Genomic DNA, 19,553 nt, shown 5'->3' on the forward strand with positions numbered 1-19,553 from the left:
ATCTTTGCAAAGGGCCTTCCACTGCTCTGGAACACTTTGTCACGCTTTAAGTAACTTTTGTTCCGTTTGAGCTAGAATCAATATTTTTGTTGCTGAAATCTGCAGATTATGTCGCAAATGCAGTACACTGATAATTATGTGGAAAACGCTGCTACAGAAACTCATAATTCCAAGGTTTCTTTTTTAACTTTCTGCCACCCACACTTCAATTTCAGGCAAAGGCATGTCAAAGTCAGTATTAACCATTCAGGGGCAGTTTTTTTGTGAAAGCTTAGTACATGGGGTGGCAGGTAGAAGGCCAGCAGGGTTGCATTCAGATGCAAAGCCCTAATCCTCTCGATCCTTGGGGCCTCACAGTAATGGTCTAGGAGACGGAGGAAAGGAGCGAGATTCATAGATATTGTCAAAGAGAAGGCCCAGAATAGGGAGCACTGTATGCGGACTCATTTTTATGTTTACAAATGGCCAGAGACCGCTTCTTCAGAGAGATACCCCAAAGAAGGGGACAATATAAGTGTTTTTGTTTTTTTAAAAGGGACATTCATTAGTGAAGCTGGCACTGCTGCCAAGTGTGTAAGTGGCCACTGCTGGTTATCATAAAGGAGCAGATGCAGCAGGACTGGGGCCCAGGGATTTCGGGGGCCCACTGCATCACAATTATGACTGTCTACCTTTAAAAAAAAAGGGGGCATCAGAGCTTATTGTCCTTTCAAGCATTAGGACAGAGGTGATGAGCCATCATGGAGGGGAAGAGGTAAAAAAGGCAAAGGAGATAGCCTGCTACTCAGTTTAGTTGCATTGGGGTCAAAGAGTGTGAGGGGCTCACAACACCCCAATTATGTGGAGCAGTTTGTTTGGGATATCTGTTTCTGTTTGATGCTTTTGCTGTTTTATAAGTCTCATATTTGGTGCAATTCATAAGCTACAGAAAAAATATTTTTAAAATCACCTCATAAGCCCAGCTCCCTGCACGCAGCCATGTCTCTCCCGCTCCCCCAATCCTTGTCATAAAGTTTTGGAGGGGGGCCCGACCTCAAAACATTTGTTTAGGGGGGGGCTCAGAGTTAAAAAGTTTGAAGACCTCTGCCCTAGGGGCTTTAGGTCATTGCCTGAACATTTTGAGGATGTTACTGGCATGGAAAAAGTGGGAGTAGTCACTGGACTCTTTAGAACCTCAGTTAGACAATCCTGGGAAGGAATTGGACTGGGATGAGAAACTTTCAGAAGCCAGTGGACTGGACACCTCTCCAGATACTGGTATACTCTCTCCACCTTGTTTTGTGTTTTTTAAATCGGTTTTTATTGTTTTGTAAAGCCACACATAGCTATCATACATCTGTGAATAACATTGTACCTTGCATCGTATCATCAATGTCTGCGCTCCCACATTTTTACATGATCAGCTATGTTTCCTTCAAAATCTGACACAATATATGTTATTTCTCAATAATCGTCCTGTTGTACATGGACATGCCCTTTGAACAGACTCCTCTCTTCAGAGAGAAGGCAGACTCGACGCTGGAGCGCTTCAATGACTCGCGGGATATGGCCAAGTTCCTGGGCCTCTCAGTGGCACCTTGCCCCCAGTCTGCCTTTTGCCCCTTTTGTGGCAATGGAAGGGGCTTTCAGCCGTGCCAGCCATATCACGGCCACCATCCTACACAAGATTCCCAAGTTGTGCCAGGACGTGGACGTGGTGCAGTCTGACCTCATGGGTATAGTAGCCAGAATTTGTCCACCACCAACCCCCAGGCAGCTGCAGGCTCGAAATCCTCCTAGTTGTGTTCTGTCAGGTCATGGGTGTCCGGTTGGAGGGAGAATCCAACATCATCTGCTTCTCTGGCAGTCCAGAACATTGGACAAATGGGTCTTGCAGATCATTCGGAGAAGTTACTCCCTTTCTTACCGATCTTTCCCTCCCCCTTTACCGTCCTCTCAAGAACAGCTGGCGGAGGATCATCTTATCTTGCTCTGAGAGGAAGTTACAAGTCTCCTGGCAAAGGGTGCTATAGAAAGTGCTTATATAGCAGAAGTAGGCAGTGGATGTTATTCCTGGTACTTTATCATACACAAAATGAACAAAGGTCTTCGTCCTATACTAAACCTTTGAACTGTCAATTTCTTCCTCAAAAAGGGAAAATTCAGGATGCTCACATTGGCTCAGGTCTTGTCTGCCCTAGACGAACAAGACTGGCTGGTAGCTTTGGTCTTGCAGGATGCATATTTTCCCATCCCCATCCTGCCTGCCTACAGGCATTACCTGCGGTTCAAGGTAGGCCAAAAGCACTTTCTGTTCACTGTGCTACCCTTTGACCCTACCATTGCCCCTCGGGTGTTCACCAAGGTGATGGCGGTGGTCACAGCTCATCTGCACAGGTTAGAGTTTGTCTTCCCTTACCTTGACGACTGGCTGTTGAAGGCATCTTCACCCCAGACTGTCGTTTCCCACCTCCAGTCTACGGCGGACCTCCTGCATTTGCTGGGGTTCCCTATAAACGTACCAAATTAACACCTGACTACTTCTCAGATGCATCTTTTATCTGAGCTGTTCCGGACACAGTGCAGTTTCGGGCTTATCCTCCTCAGTAGCGAGTCCAGGATATTCAGGTTATGATACCGATGTTTTAACCTCTATCCTGGATTTAAGTGGTATGACTGAGGCTGCTAGGCCTCATGGCCTCCTGTGTCCTGTTGGTAAATCATGCTAGATGACGTATGAGGGCTCTGCAGTGGGACCTGAAGTTCTAGTGGGCGCAGCATCAGAGGAATCTCTCCGATGTGGTCCAGATCTTGGAGGGAACTGCAGTGATGCCTAATGGGCTGCAATTGGGTCAGAGGCAGACCTCTCTCCCGTCCCCAACCAGATCTCTCAGTAGTGACATGTGTCAGTCCTGGGATGAGGTGGCCTTTTGGGAGAGGTGGCGATCATAGGACTCTGATCTCCGGCGGAATCAGGGCTCCACATCAACTTGTTTGAGTTCTGGTTGATCCGCCTACCATTGAAAGTAATTCCTCCCTCTGTCAAGGTGAAGTTAGTGCAGGTGTTCATGGACAACACCGCCATGTGGTACTGCAACATGCAAAGTGGGGTAGGGTCGTGGGCCCTGTGCCTCTGAACATGGCTAGAACAGCAGAGCATAACCCTGGTGGTTCACCACTTGGCAGGTTCTCTTAATGCCAAGGCAGCCAAACTCGGCCGTCGATGCCTAGTCGATTACGAATGGCGCCTCCAGATGGAGGTGGTGCAACGTCTTTTTCAGCGGTGGGAAGAGCCCTGGTTAGATCTGTTTGCCTCCGAAGAGAACGCGCAATATCAGCAATATTGCACATTGGAGTTTCCAAGGCGGATATCGCTCGGTGATGCTTTTTATTGTAAGTGGAGCTCAGGCCTCCTGTGTGCCTTCCCACCCATACCACTGCTGCCCAGAGTTCTCAAGCAGATCAGGAACGACCGGGCCCAAATCATTCTTGTTGCTCCTGACTGGGTGCGGAGAGTGTGGTATCGCGGGTTTCTGAAAATGTCGATCAGGCTGCCCCTTCAGGAAGATCTTCTGTTGCAACAGCAGGGCAGGGTTCTCCACTCAAACTTGTCAACTCTCCGCCTCCTTGCGTGGAGATTGAGCGGTGACAGTTGATAGCTTTTGACTTCCCTCCAGAAGTTTGTTACAGGTATTCTGGCAGCCCTCCACCAAAACGGTATACACCTGCCATTGGCAAAAATGTATAAAATATTATACAGAAAAGTCTATCAACCCTCTTTGTGCTTCTCTTTCTATTATTCTTCTCTTCATTCTTAACCTTGCCCAGCAGGTCTCTGCTCTGGGCACTGTCATGGGTTATCTTTCTGCTTTGTCCGCTTTCCTGCCGCTCCCTGACCAGCCTCTTTTTTCAAGTCCCCTATTTTAAATAGGTTCTTGAAAGGACTTGTACATATTCTTCGCCCCATGCCCTTCGTAATCCCTCAGTGGGATCTGAACCTGTGGGATACCTCATATGTGCGCTCTTTGAGCCGCTGCATAATTGTCCCCTCCGGTTGCTTGCCATCAAGACAGCATTTCTCATGGCAATATCTGCAGAGTGAGCTGCAGGCTTTATCATGTAAGCTTCCCTATCTTAGGATATTTCCAGATAAGGTGGTGCTTCGTAACCAGGCCTCTTTCCTATCTAAAATGGTGACCCCATTCCAATTTGGTTATTCGGTCACACTGCCCACCTATCCCTCTACGGAAGTGTAGAAACTTGATCGTCTGGACCCAAAATGAGTGTTGTCGTTCTACCTTGTCCGCACAAAAGAGTTTCGAGTGGATGATCAACTCTTTGTGGCTGTGTGGGAGCGAAACAAAATGTTGGGCAGTACAGAAACGATCCATTTCGTGCTGGATCGTTCTCTGTATAAAGATCTGTTATGTCCTGGCTAAAAAGCAGCCTCCTGAGGGCTTAAGTGCACATTCCACTGGAAAGCAGGCTGCAACCACGGATTTAACTCCAGTGCCATTCCGAGATATGTTAGGCAGCAACGTGGGCTTCCCTGCATACATTTGCTAAACACTACTGCCTGGACTTTCAGGGCCACAGGGATGGTCGTTTTGCCTGTTTGGTCCTGCAGGACTTTTTAGTCTTGTAATTTGTCCGCAGCCCACCGCCAGGATGGTATGTCTTGGGTATCTATTCAAAGTAAAGGAATCTGCAGCTAAAAGTCTCTATCAGACGAACAAGTTACTAATCTTCGGTAATGCATTATCTGGTAGAGACAATATCTAGCTGCAAATTCCTCACAGACCCACCCATGCCTCCCCACTCTGCAGACACATTTTTAGAGCTAGGGTTGGTCTCTTAGCTTAGTTAGCTTAGAACTAGTTTGAACACACACTGGTCAGTCTAATTCATGGCTCTGCGCTCCTGTTGTGGAATGTCATGGAAAGAGACTGACCTCCCCGCGTCTGGATGGCACCAATATAGGTGACTGCGACATCATATCCAGCACCATCGAAGCCACGCGGCGCCAGATGGAGTCACCCGATGGCAGTCGGGGGGACTGCTCACGCAAAAGTTTCCAGATCCTGTCTGACGCCTGGGAAATTCAAAGGTAAGGGAATCTGCAGCTAGATATTGTCTCTACCAGATAATGCGTTACCGAAGGTAAGTAAGTTGTTAATCAGAGCAGAAGGAAGAGTGATCATCTCCAGTCCCACTGCTGCCCCTTCTGGCAGCTGAAACTGTTTCCTGATGTGACCAAGGCTTACGGACACACTTCCTTGTGTCTTTTTAAGTCTCAGCTCTAGACGGCACGCGTATGCTGTCTCGAAAAGAAATCTGTTTTATGTACTTTAGGGCTTGTGCCTGTCCATAGGCTCCATCGTCGCTCGTCGCATTGTTTCTCCCCATTTGTCCTTGGCATGCAGTTGTCATGCCTCTTCCTCTGTTTACTCCTCCCCAAGAGCAGGGACTGAGTGCACAATCCCTCCACTATCCCTCATTTTATTACCAATTTAAGGACTTCATTTGTCTCTGTTTATCAGCCCTCCTCAGAAGCGCTGGTGTTTTTAATTCGCTTTGTTCGCCATTTGTTTTATTTTTTAAATTAGTTAACCTGTCCCACTTTTCTATTGCTCGTTCCTTTATTGGCTGCACATGGGGAAGGGCGGGGGCAACAGGTCACGGAGGTGGCGTGGTTTCGCCATGGGAGTGTGACACACAGCGCAGTGGCGATGGATCTTAGCGTGTATCACCAAAGGCATTTCTCAACTTTTTCTTCGCTCTGATATAGCAAGTACTTGTGCGCCTCTGTGAGGCCTGATGTGGCAACTGTGTGATTGGGTGATGCGATGCTGCATTTTCTCAGTTTTAGTGTGTACATGGGAGTTGGTGCGAAGCGGGTAACCTCCTTGTCTGCATTACTCTGGGGCAGTGCTGTGTTAAAGGAATTTCTGTGCACTGGAGTGTTAATTGTTCTTGTCACGCAATAGCACTACCCTCCCCATTTTGCGTCCCACTATTGCTAGGCAAACGGGCAGCCTCCTGCACCGGCTATTTATAGTGCTTTGCTGTGATTGTCTGGGCCTGCATTACACCATCTGACGTCCTGTGCTGTCACAGGCCGCAAGAGCTACTGAGGGCAGGTCTATGGTGTATACCCACACAGTTGTAGCAGTGCTCCCTTTTACCCCACCCATTCACTCGTATTTTATTTCATCATGTTTAGCGTATGTGGGGTTTGTTAGATGATGGGATGTCCATAACTGGGCAGAACAGGCGCATGTAAGCGATCGCACTCTTGGGTAATCTCACCACTTTTATAAACTTCGGGAGTCAGGGTTGTACAGATGAACCATAAACTTTGGACATCTTGCATTTTGTATATTGTAGTAAATGCGTATCTGAAGCTCGTAATTGCAATTTAAATCATATGCGGTGGCAGTGTAATAGAAGTAGCTAGTAAAATTTCCCGAGGTGTTTCAGCCTGTTCCGCTCTTAAATGTGATCCAGAAGCAACCATTAGAATATCGGGTTCAGAGAGTTGCTGTGCTCCTGAAGAATGTCCTCTAAAGTAACATTTCAATACAATTCCGTTTTGGTTTTTTAGCTCTACAAGTATTATGAATCAGTGTATGTGATTTGTAATAAAAAAAACTATCTATAATCCCTGTACCTTAGCACCAATGCTGGTTGATCATGTGTGCCTCCACTCTTTTTCTTTACCACACACCAACTCAATCTCACTTCATCCTGTCTGCAGTTTTTATTCTGTTGATACTCTATAACTCTGAGATCAAATCATTCTGTGTCCCAATAATTTCACACATATTTAGAAAACCTATTAACTAACCCCTTGCAACCAAAATCTGGTAGGTGCTCACTCTAGTGCTTCATTTGTTCCCTTGCAAAATTCCACACATCCAAACTCATTGCAATTACATACCTGCAATGCACGCTCTTCAATGCATATTCAGCTCATACCCTTGCAGCCAAAAGCATGAATTTACTGCTTTACTCTAGATCTTCTTGTCATAGCTGAAGCTTGGCAAAATCTAAAAATTGATACAGATGCTATTCTAAAAATTGATGCAATGACTGTCTCAACTTGTTTCTTGTTGACTTGTATCCTAACTGGAACCACCCAAAGAACTATTCCTCCGTATTAAAGTAATTGATCCACCCATGAGCTAAACTAACAAGTGATCTTATCAACCTCCAAACTAGAGAACGTTATTATTATCAAAAGCTTGTATGCTTACAGCCAATACACTCCATTCAGCTGAACTGGTCCCAATAACTTTGATATTCCCTTCCCAAATTCCCATTTACCACGCTCAAGATGTGGCCAGGTTATGCCTAGAGAAGTTTTCAAAAGATTACTAAAACATGTCAGCCTGGTAGATCTTTTCACAACTCTTATCAATTTGGCCAAGAACTGCAATGCTTTCTTTCAATTATTCTATTGGAAATCTATCCATTGCCTTCCAACACCTTTTCATGTTTTTTTAGATTGCATTCAGTTTAGCTCTTTTACCTTCTTTGCAGAACAAATTGAGACATTTGCAACAGTGTACATTTTTTAAACACTCATGCCAGATCATTAGCGTCATTTATCCCACTTCAGTCTGGAATGCTTTAAACTATGTCGACCTCAGAATTGTAGAAAATCCTTTACTCGATCAACTTAAAACTGAGAACTGGCTCATGTCACAGCTCTTCCCGCGATCCATCATACAGCATTGCCTCAGGAGGTTTTGCCCTTGCCTTAAAATTGGAACTAATAATCGCCACACATTTCCATTCCACACCCCTTAATTCCACAAAAAACATATAATTCCAAAACACAATGCCACTACACTCCACATACATCCTCTCCACTCCATGGCTTAAAGACATTATCATTGACAATCCCAAAAGCTCTCGGATTGCCCAGACCTATTGGCAGTGCTGTTGCTCATTATTTGTGTGCCCTATGCTTGTAGTAAAATAAATTAAATCAACATTCAGGTGTTAAGCTTAATACTAGCTTGTCAAGGCCAGACTTGTTTCCTTTGCCAATGTTTGTTTTAAAGTTAGAGCTTCCCCTATAGGGTGTTGGGGGAAAAAAAGAGATACTATAGGTCTTTAGAATTACCACTGTTTCCGGTTCTTTCCTTAATTGCCTAGTGTACTTCTTTTGCACACCTTTTTGGTTCTTTGTTTTACCATAGGAGGATGAGACGAAGCCAGAAGATTGCATACCAGATGTGCCGGGCAATGAGCATGCAAGGGAATTTCTGGCCCATGCTCCTACCAAAGGATTGTGGATGCCTTTAGGAAGAGAAGTCAAGGTCATGCAGTGTAAGTGTTTGTGTATTTACTGTTTACATATTCAAGCTATTTCTGACATGGCTCCTCAAATGAGGTAAAACTAAAAATATAATGGAGCTGAAAATCATATGCTAGCATTATTTGATAATGGCATTCGAGCATTCCTGAGGAGTAGGCTCTCTAGAAATCAGAAGCAGCTAATTAGGGTCAAGTGGAGAAATGGCCAGTGGCAAGAAAAGTGAACTCGTTTTTTTTGTTTTTTAATTCCCAATGCCCCTTAAAATGTAAAGGTTGTTTTTTTTTTTTTTTTACATTTTATTTTATTAGTGATATTTGTTTATGGTTCACCAAGCTTGGTGGTGCTTCGCAAAACACAATAATACCACATGCATTAAATATAAACTATAACAAGAGGAAGAATTATAAAGAAGGAAGCTTGGTGCGTTTATATCTCTGATTTCAGAACAGTTGTATTTTTAGGCCCTTTTGGAAGTATAACTGATTTGGATTGAATCTTGAGTTCTTCACACAAGTTGTTCCATATTATCGGTGCTTGGCACAAGAATGCCTATTTGATGGTTTTTAGGCTATTTAAGCTCTCAGAATTTCAAGTGAAAAAAATTATTTCCCTTCAGTGTCTCTTTCCTCTTGGCTACTGCTTAGCTTGTCCTAAAGCGTTGACATGGAGAGGTTGTGGCAGATGCAGGCCATTTTGAAATTGGTTTGGCTTCAGGGGGAAACCAGTGGGCGTCTCTTAGAATGAAAGAGATGTGATCGGATTTCTTTGCGCCTTTGAGGAGGGCATGCTGTTGTGCGAAGGATGTGATTGAGGTGGAGGAAAGGCAGATTTGGGGATGCCATAAAGTAGGGTCTTAGACTTATCTACTCAACAACGAATTAGGGCCTATACTGTTGTGAAGTCAGGAGACGGGATGGTGGGATAGAATTTTTTTTTAAGTAGAAGTTGTGAAAATGAACATGTTGCACAAGTCGTAAGATAGCATAGTTATTATTTGATTTTGCTAAGCCTTGTGATTTTGCCTGGAAATTGGATACTTTTTGTATTGTGTGAGGAGTCTCTAAAATGGTTGAGGAGAAGTTCGGATTCTGCTGGGTTGAATTTTAGGCAAGGGAGAATCTTCTAGCTAGTAGTTTTTGTGGAAGATTTTCAGAGTCAATTTGTTGAAAGAGTTTGATACTTGTGGGCAAAGTTATGTAGTTGGCATATTGATGGATGGTGATTCCCTTTCCTGAAGCATGGATCCAAGCAGTTCCATGTTGAAATTGAAAAGGTAGGGTATAAGATAGTTCCTTGTGGTTGTCCGCATTTTATAGGGACTGTTGTGATCAAAGCATAACGTCATTACTTGCACTTCTTAAGTACCATTCATTTCCAACATCGTGCTGCGCTACTTTGACTTACTGTTCGATTTTTGGAATATTACTGTTTGTTCTTGGATAAAAGATTTTTGTTCTTGGGTGAAAGAACATTCTCTGACGGGCTGGCTGTTAATCTTAATGAAATTCAATGTATTTTGAATTTGAGGCAAGGTGTGTGTTTTTCTTGGAAACATTTGATGGGAGTTTCAGGTTGGGCAATTATAGTGGTTCCAGCAGTTCCCCCTAGGGACAGCGCTTAGTGTATTTTAAAAGGAGAAGGCTTGCTGATCTCTAAATGATTTAGCTTATATATTTTACTTATATATTCACTTATATATTTTACACAATTTAGTGTGCCAGCCCTCAGGACATGCAGTTTTCTTCTGAATGCCTGACTTCCCAGATTGCAGAATTGTAAATTTGAGATGTTTGTCATTGAGAAATAGCAAAAACATTCAAGAGCAATGGTACTTCACTAACCTAAATACATATCGGTATGGAAATAAATAGTGATATTGTAGGTATTTTTCTTTCTTTGCAGAAAGTTAATTTGCATGAAATGTGTCTCTGGTTAAAAATAAAAATGATGTGGTAGTCCTATGTTAGTTTTGTTGTTTGTTAGCAATGTGTGAGAGTGTTTTCATGACAATCGAAATAGCAAGCCATTTGTTGGACTCCGCTAGATAGAACACATCTCTTCAAGACAGAGCATGTGCTATCTGTGGGCTTACAGGCCTCCCATCTCCTCCTATCATTGGTAAACTGCGGTGTCACTCTCATTTTCTTTGATGCCATTTGTCATGACATGCAGCCATCATACCCTCTTCTTGTGTTTGGCCCTCCCATAGCTCATGAACCAAGTGCATGTCTCCTTACACTGCTAAACAAATGCATTTCTTAAAAAGTTGTTAAAACACGATTCGCACTTGTTTGTTTATTTTTTTGCACATAATACAAAGGTATTGGAGGGCTTGCTCTGTCCTCCGTCTTTCTATAGCGCGAACACGAGCCGATGATATTGGATCGCTTTAGGTGCTCACCAGTTACATTACACCATGACACATTCATTTTCATACGCAGGGGGAAGCGTGAGTGATTTGCCCAGAATCACAAGCTGTTCAACCGACCATGAGATTCGAACCTGGATCCCCAGTTCCCCTGTCGGCAGCTCTGGCTATTAAGCCACATCCTTGCTTCACTACAAAGCTCCTCAACTGTTTCTCACTATCACTTCCACATTTGTTCAACAAGACCCTGTCCAGGCCAGACAAGCATTGGCAAAGCCAATAGATCTTGGCCATGCCCGAACAATTGGCCTGGTCAATGTGAATGTCTTTTAGCCATATTGTCTAGCAGCACATATGTTATTCAGCATGCCTGATGGTGAGTTGGTTGGAAATTGTCAGCTGTCTTGTTTTAAGCTACATAGCTTGGACAACCAAAGTTGTTTTAAAAACTCCTTCTTAAAGGTGCAGGTGGTAATGCTTACTTTCTCAGAAGCAACAAACACTGCCTTACATCACCTACAGATCAATGAAGATACAGATGACACCACAGATAGAGGAATGAAGATGTGAGTCTCTATGACTGATTTCACTCAGCAAATCCTCAAAATGATGCTTAGGACAAGATATATAAATTAACCCTGTTATGATAAAACCACGAAGTGATAAAGATTTGCAAACAGTACTGATCACTGCTAAATTTCTAAATGTTACATCTTCACCTCCCTCAAAAAAGGGTTTTCATGACCTCTGCAAAAAATTTAAAGACATCTAACCTTTGAAGTTTAAGGCCTGCATAAAAATAAAAAGCAACGATTTTGATCCAAATCAAGGCTGCCTGGAGCAAAAGCAGGAGTCAAGGCACTGACAATAAGTCAGCATCACTCCCTCTCGTGGGTATAGCACGTTACCTTTGTCATAAATTATTTTGCATCCCTAATCAAAGAGTTTTAAATACAGCAGAGATTATTTGGTGATTGTGATAAGCCAGTGATAAAGGCATTAGGCCTGATCTGTTTATAATGAAAAAACGTGTTGAATTCAATAGGCATTTAAAGTTGGATATTTATTACACTGTGCTGCAGTCTAGAAACGGGTATTTTATTTCATGGAATCGCAGATTACCTTAGTAGGCAAATATTTTGGTATTCGCACCAAACAAATCCCTAGAGTACAATATTTGCACTGTAAAAATCTTTGTTCAACCATTTTACGGGTTTATTGTAGTTTGTTTTGTGAACTGCAATATTTGCTGTTGTGACTGGTTGCTTTATTTTGCATTGTGGAAAGCTTATGCCCGAGTTGTTTCGGGTAACATGACAAGCCAGTAACAGAGGTGATGTCTGATTCAATAGGTTTGTAGTGAATTTTTTAATCAAAAATACATGACTAAGCTGGATGGTCTTCTTTATTTATTGTGTAAAGCAGTTGTCGAAGCCAATAGGCATTTTAGAGTGAATTGTTAATGCACTGCGTTAAATCCTGGTGACAGTATTTTGTTACATGTAATCTCACATATTACTGTATGAGGCAACAGTTTTAGTGTTAGTGACCCCCTCTGGCAAACCCTGAAAGAAGACTTACATATTCTTGTTAATTCCCATGAGAGGGATTATTTATTATCTCATTTTCTGAATATTTAGAATGTCATGTTTATATGACTAATGGTAGCTTTTTGGTAAACATATGCTCAGTGCAGCAGGCCCAAGTTGGTCTTGGTGACACTTGTGAAGGTTGGTTGGTTTATTTGGGAAAGTTATGCCAGATGCCAAATATCTGATTTGTCTATTATAAAATATTACAACAAAACGGCAGTAGGACTGACGTTTATTATGAAAAGTGTATGTTAAATTCAATAGGCCTGTTAAATGTGGATTGTTATTAAACTATGTTAAAGCCTGGTGACTGGTATATTGTTACAGGGACTCTCGGAGCTTTGTTTCACTCCTCTTCTGCCATTTGTCTTTTTAAGTGTCATTTACATTCTGCTTCCATAGGTAACTGCCTGCAGCATGGGGCAGTGGGTCAGCCCCCTTCAACTATTGTCTTCATTGCCCACTGAATGACTGCTTTTTGCCAGATCACCTTGCACATCTGTCTGTAAATAATTGTGCTTCAGTGTCGGGCCTGAAGGGTCCCTTCTTTAGTTTTCTCCTATTTTTCATTTCCTTCCTTCTTTTTTTAATTAATTTGTTTGTTTTTAAGTGTATGCATACATTCAAGAATGAGTGATAGAATGCATATAAATTGAGTTATAGAATGCCTAAATTCACCAGTCACTGGCTTCTATTAAAAGCCAGACCTTTTGGCATTGCCAATGCTTGTTAAGCATGCAATCTGTATTAGAGGACCTGCTTAAGTATCCTTGATAGCTGTGTACTTTGGCTTGGCTTAGAATTGTTTTTTCCATGGGATTTAATTTAGGTTAGTTAATGCATATCTATTTTTCGAGGATATGCAAGCAATTTTTCAATGTACTGAAATTACAGGTAATCCATGAAGCACCAGCTTTATCCGGAGGTCATCTGCATAGTTGTAATAATCTTTTCAAGGGTTAGATGTAGTTGCTGCAAACAGTTGTGCTTATGTTGACCATTAGGGACACACCACAGGTCAAACCTGAGAATGTTTGGGTATGGAGGGATGATATAGATTGAGGATGGTTAGGCAGAGGAAGTAATACTCTCCTGCTGTTCATGCCTGCTTGATGCCATACACCACTACCAGCACAAATCCCATTCCATGACATGCATGCCCGAGATTGTATGGGTTTTATGCCTTAATGTTATTCAACGAAAGCCTTGAATGGAGGGAACACTGCCATCGTCCGGAGCTTCACCTTTAATGCTTGAATGTTGGATAGCAGGAGAAAGTTGTGTGAGTCGTTGGGATTCATCCCTAATTTCTTGAGACTGGGTGTTGCTGCTGTATGTTGAGATGTAAAGGAAGTTTCACTCATGCTCAAATTCGTAAATACATGGAAAATAACGCATTAAAAATTGGTTGGATGACTCGGAGTCCGAGCTAAGCGACTAAACTCAGGGCAGTATTGTCAAGTGGGACTTGACCGGAGAGGGGGTCGGGGAGGAGGAGGGAGGTGGCGGGTGGCGGAAAACTGGGCTTGGATGTACCGGTATGACAATAGCAATCAATGTCAGAAATTGGATGATATGACAGCACATTGTACCGCACAGATCTACCATGTAATGACGAAAGGTGTACTTTTGTTCGTTGTTTCAATAAAAATTGTTTTAAAAAAAAAAAATAAAAAATTGGTTGGATGTTCATGCCTAATGCATGCAAACCACTTTTGTTTGTATGTGTTAACACATTAAATCCAAACCTGGCTTTTCCACCTTCCCCGCCGAACCTAATCCGCGTTACCTTTTTCTTCATGCAGACAATCTATTTATTCAACAGTATTTTTTATATTTTGGTAAAAGCTTAGATCATTGTTGTGCATGCTGATAACGTTAGACGTATTTACGAATTTATGAGATGTTTCTATCACGTTCCATTCACATAAAACAGTCCATAGGTTTCAGTCAGTTTTATTCATACTTAAGAGACCTATAGCTAAGAAAAACAAATTCAGAAAAAATATTACAACATAAGAGTAGGGGGGTAATTTGAGGGTGGTATGTAAAAATAAATACATACACTGATGCCTCATAAAATATGTAAAAAATATTCACTTTGCTTAAGAGGGTGAAACCTTTTTAGTAAACATTTAAAACTAGAATATCAATACGATCAAGTACAGAATATTAAGATAGTGTACATTTGGGTGAGATGGTGACAGACAGCAATGAGGGGTTGAGAAGTAACCCTGGAAAAAGATCCCCGTAGACAGAAAACAGGGCATGGAAAATTATGCTTTCGTAACGACTCCTAATTTAGCATGATACATTTTGATGTTAGAACGAAATTGACTGGAGTGTTATCCCTTTTATGCTTGAAATATATATTAGCTGGCCTTTGAAGCTTTAATCTTTGTGTAAAATGTCAGGCATTTTCACCCTGCAATTACTCAATGTGTACTTGATATGTCTATGTAAAGAATTCACAGTTTAGACAAAACTTCAGCAGATGCATACATATATAATTCTCTGTAGCAGTGGCACATCTTCTGATCTCTTTTTTTAAATCAGTTTTCATATCTTTGCATCCCTTACAAAATATCTGTTCATATGTCCATTCTAAAATCTCCCCTCTCTCTATCTTTCCCTCTCTCTCTTTCCTTAGTGCAGTGGGTTTTAACCTGTGGTCCACGGACTCCTCGGGGTCCACAAAGTCTGCTCAGGGGAGCCGCGACTTAGAAATAATATTAAAAGAATAATAAAGTGTATAGAAATAAAGAAGCAAGTGTACAATTTTGCAACATTCTGTGAATGTGACAGAGTTTGTAATTGGAGGCTAAAAATTAAGTTAGCATCCTCAGATTGATTCATGGAAGCAGTGAAAGTGCATGCAAGAATTTAATATTGACGATGAGTAGCCTCAATTGAATTTAGAAAAGCTCCAACCTTCCCATTAATTCTTTTTATATTTGTTTGTGAATAAAATACAATATTTCATCATTTAAAGAATTGTTTGACGAATGTATGTTTGTGTTTTTTTTCTGTTATTATGCGGTTCAAATTAACGCAAATGCTTAGGCCAGGATCCCCAGCTTCCAGTAATTACTCATTGTGGGTCTGCGGATTCCACTAATGATTCAGTAGGGTTCCCTGTGTTTCAAAAATGATTAAGTGGGGGTTCACAGAAGTCAAACGTTTAAGATCCTTTACCTTAGTGTATTACTAAATATTAGTTTATTGCCAGAAAGAATCATGGATCACGCAGTATGATCCAGATTACATTTCAATGTCTTACACTATTCATGTCTTTTATGGAGTATTTACAGTATTGCTTTGTTCACATGTTTTATGCAGGTATTCAGAATAGTTTTTGCTCAGTTCAATAGTGTTATCTAGTTGACCCTGAAAAGCACAGTTCAAGGTCTTCTTTTCTCTGTGCTTTGGCATATTTTCGGCTTGATACACTTGTAAATGCCCAAGTTTGAAAAAATCATTGAAATGATTTAAGCATAAGCCAGGTCACTAATTAGGATCCCTTTTGTTCTTTGCCTTCAGGTGTGCTCGCGTGGCAGAAGAAACTGTGCTGATGCTTTTCTTCTTTGTCACCAGTAGTATTGGTCTCAGCAGCCATATTTCATATTTGATTTTTAGTTGGCCATATCCACTATTTATACTGTGCAGCTGAACTCACAGTTCTAGGTACCTTTGCATTGTTTGCATCTTCTTTGTTACTACATTGAGAGAAATAGTAAAAGAGAGGAAGGGCCCATTTACGACTGAAGGATTAGATTTGGGATGTGAGAGAACATGAACTAGTTTTCTTTGAAGATGGGCTACCTCAAATGGAAGTTGGGAATTTTGTATGTTTAGGAGAGATCCGTCTTGGCTTTAGTGATGTTTTCATTGTTTATTTCTCAATTAAGCTAATTTCATTTGGAGTGGGAAGAACACACATATATATTATATATAATGACCCAACGTTATTGGGACCCCATCTTGTATTACATCAAATTTATGCATTGTCCTATTGGAAAATATTTGCTCCCGCATCTTATCCTAGAGGCAGAATCTCTACCAGGTAGTTAGGGGATTTAGACAGAGAGATTGAGTTGAATCAAATGTATAATTTTCTAGGGGGGTGTGAAGTTGAGTAATATTTTCTTGTAAAGTTATGTGAAATTCCATAACAGTTGTGCAAAATTGCACTTTAGAAGCAAAATGTGGAATGTTGGTATCTTACATCACTTTTTTTTTTTTAACCTGTACACTCACCTAGAGTAAAAAGTCTTGCGGCAAGTAACCATTTCATGCACAAAATGTTTCTCGGCTTAACATTTTGTATGCAAACCAGTCTCCAATGGTATCTCACAAGCCTTTTGTTATGTGATCGGGTGTAAAAAAAAAAAAAAAACTACCTAAAATTGCGTACTGCAAAAATTTTTGAAAATTTCATATAAATGAATTTGAACATTGTACAAATGTTGCTAATAGGGTTAAAATGAGAACTTGATTACCTCATTTTGTTAGTGTGTTTAATCCAAGAATTTTTGCTTAGAAAAAAAGTACTGTGCTCAGAACATTGAGTTCCAGATTTGGAACAAAATTCTACTAATACCTCATTTTACATGTTTGCAGTTCTGTGATTTTAATCTCTATTGTTTAGTTTATAATATATTCTCTTTTTTCCTCTGATAGGTTGGAGATGTAAACAGTATGGTCACCGAACAGGAGATCGTGAATGCCCCTTTTTCACTAAAGGCAATCAGAAAATTGAACAATTCAGAGTGGTGAGAAAAATATTGTCTGTCATTTCCAAATTTTTATTACCAGTGTTGCATAAATATATTTTGACTCTTATATTTTTTGTAAATATTATTTATTAATGGGTGCAATTTCTACCCCGTTTTTTATTTTGAGGATTTACATGATCACCTAGTGTGGAATCTCCCACGTGCACGTTTACATAACGCAACGTTTGTTGACATCCACGGTACCAATATTATTGTATAGAATTTTGCAGCCTTGAAAAAGTCCTGGACGACAAAACACCTGTCTGTTGCTGCCTTTTTCTACTGTCGAAGTAATGTAGATGTACCATCATCTGCTTGGACTTCTATCAACGACTATAAAGGAACTACTGTTGATTAATGAGATTTGTTTTATTTGGATAAGAGTGACTGTGTTGTGTGGGCTTCGGTGCATTGTGAACTCAATTTTGACTGTGATAAATTGGTTATGAAACTGAATATGGGAGTTCCCATTCATTTCAAGAAACAAACCTGATAATGAATCAAGTTATTAGAGAGGCATAAGTTGTTCTGAGTTTCAGGTGACTGAGTTCTCATTTACATGATAGAATTGCAAGTCGGCTATTATTCAATTCTTAAGATTGCGTATAAAAATCTTAATTTCTGCCTTTTTATTGTGCTCTACAAATGAAGATAATAGATAGATATCACAACCTTTTCTGAGCTGACTGTTACTAGCCGATAAAAACAATGATGGCTCGGGCATGTGTAATAAAATGTATAATTCACAGCTGCCTGTTAGACTGCCTTCCTCACCCTTATTTCGGTAAGACTTTTCAATGACAAACATACTACCTAGCTGTGGTGGTCTGAATAATTAATTGATTAGAAAAAGGCAGAAAATAGAGAAGGCGCTTTTAAATATCTACAGTGACCAAGTCCGTGGATTGGTTCCCTTTCGAGACCTGTCTGAAGGAAATTATTGGTATATGTGGAGAACATCCTCTTGAACTTATTAGATCAGAAATGGATCTGAAGAACAGTTCTCTGACATGAGTATTTAAAATAAGTAGGAAAACACTCGACACTTTGAGCTATTTGTGTAAATAATTTAATGATGTCTGGAATACAAACACAGACTTGTATGAACTTTTGCAAAGCTTTGATGACGTAGTTATGGGTGCTGGTCACTTTTACCCATTTGTCCTCCTAACATTAAGAATTTGACTAAGCCATTTGTCTTTTCTCGAGATCAAATCAGTGCAGTTTGGAATGCACTTCGATATGATACTAGATTGTGTAGATTATGCCAAAGCCGGTGAAAGCATTTGAAAATATCTTGACCCATGCGAAGGTCTTGTCTGCAATTGGCTCAACTTCTGTTAAACCACTGTTGGCTGCTTCTTCCACTGTAGGCAAGAGGATTGTTTTAAATAATGATTATAAATCGTCACTAACGCCCCTCATTAAGTTTGTGATCATTTTATCAAACGTATCGATATGTAGTGTATTGTGATATTTAATATTATTTTTATATGTTTTTATAAACGGAGCATAAATAGAGGTGGGCGTAACTCAAGTAATTCCGTGTAGCTTAATCACATGAAGTTACCTAAGAATTCCGCAAGATTATGCTTTAATTAAACGAGAAGAGTAATTTTACATTCAGCAATATTTCTTAGCACAAAAATGCCCCCTTGCATCCAAAATGTGCGCAAAGATGCATTTTGCTTTAAGAAATGGCTCTAAATACAACAGAACACAAATAGCAAGCTTAAGCAGCTGCTCACGCTGACTAAATGTGCCCCTAGCATACGATTTGTCCCCAATTTACTACCGGCATTTAGTGGTATTTTATTAGTGCATAATGCCCCTTGCATCCAAAATGGACGCCTGGATGCATTTTACTATAAGAAACGGTGCTAAATGCAGCAGAACACAAATAGCACGAGCGGCCCCTCCCTAAATGTCCTGTCATGGTAGGTTTTTTTCACTCCAAATTACTCTTAATTGCACAAGCAGCAGTAATTGCATAATTATCAGTAATTTCACATCATAGAGTAATGTCTGGCTTGCAGGTTTCTCTTGTTTCTCAATTTGCGCAGTCACTGTGAGTTGGGCCAAACTGTTGGTGGCCAACTGCCTGGATGAAATAAGCTTGAGACTTCTTACCGCCTGTCATTGACAGGTGCAGACTTACTTAATCTCTCCTCCCCCGCGCTCAGCTCAGGTTTGCAGATAAAGGGCGGCCAAGTTACAGGTGTCTTTCCTCTTCGGGCAAGATAGGACCTTGGGCCAGGACCCCTGCCTCTTTCACTCTCTTGCATCCTATGTTGAAGCACACCATAAGCATTGTTTCCACTAGATCGCTGATTGATGCCTTTTTACTGTGAGTTCATAAATGTTGTCCACAAAATGGATTTGTCTATCGCTGCTCCTGGGTGGACCCCTCGGATCAAAGTATGGAGGAGGTGGTAATTTACCCTGGGTTGCTCCTCTGCCTTGTCTGGGTGTACTCATCATGACATATATTGTGGCTTTCTCTATAATAACGA

The 19,553-nt window shown here is 41.0% G+C and overlaps 1 protein-coding gene across 1 annotated transcript in view; it reads left to right on the forward strand.

Moving 5' to 3' along the window:
• RP9 (RP9 pre-mRNA splicing factor) overlaps positions 1–19,553 on the forward strand; it is a 111,620-nt gene that overhangs the window by 68,683 nt on the left and 23,384 nt on the right. The window contains exons 3-4 of the mRNA XM_085607499.1: positions 8,187–8,316; positions 16,946–17,037. Of these exons, the coding sequence (XP_085463625.1) occupies positions 8,187–8,316; positions 16,946–17,037 (222 nt within the window). The remainder of the gene's footprint in view (positions 1–8,186; positions 8,317–16,945; positions 17,038–19,553) is intronic.

This window comes from Triturus cristatus, chromosome 5_2, assembly GCF_964204655.1.
Source record: "Triturus cristatus chromosome 5_2, aTriCri1.1, whole genome shotgun sequence".
In the NCBI taxonomy this organism is placed as follows: domain Eukaryota; kingdom Metazoa; phylum Chordata; class Amphibia; order Caudata; family Salamandridae; genus Triturus; species Triturus cristatus.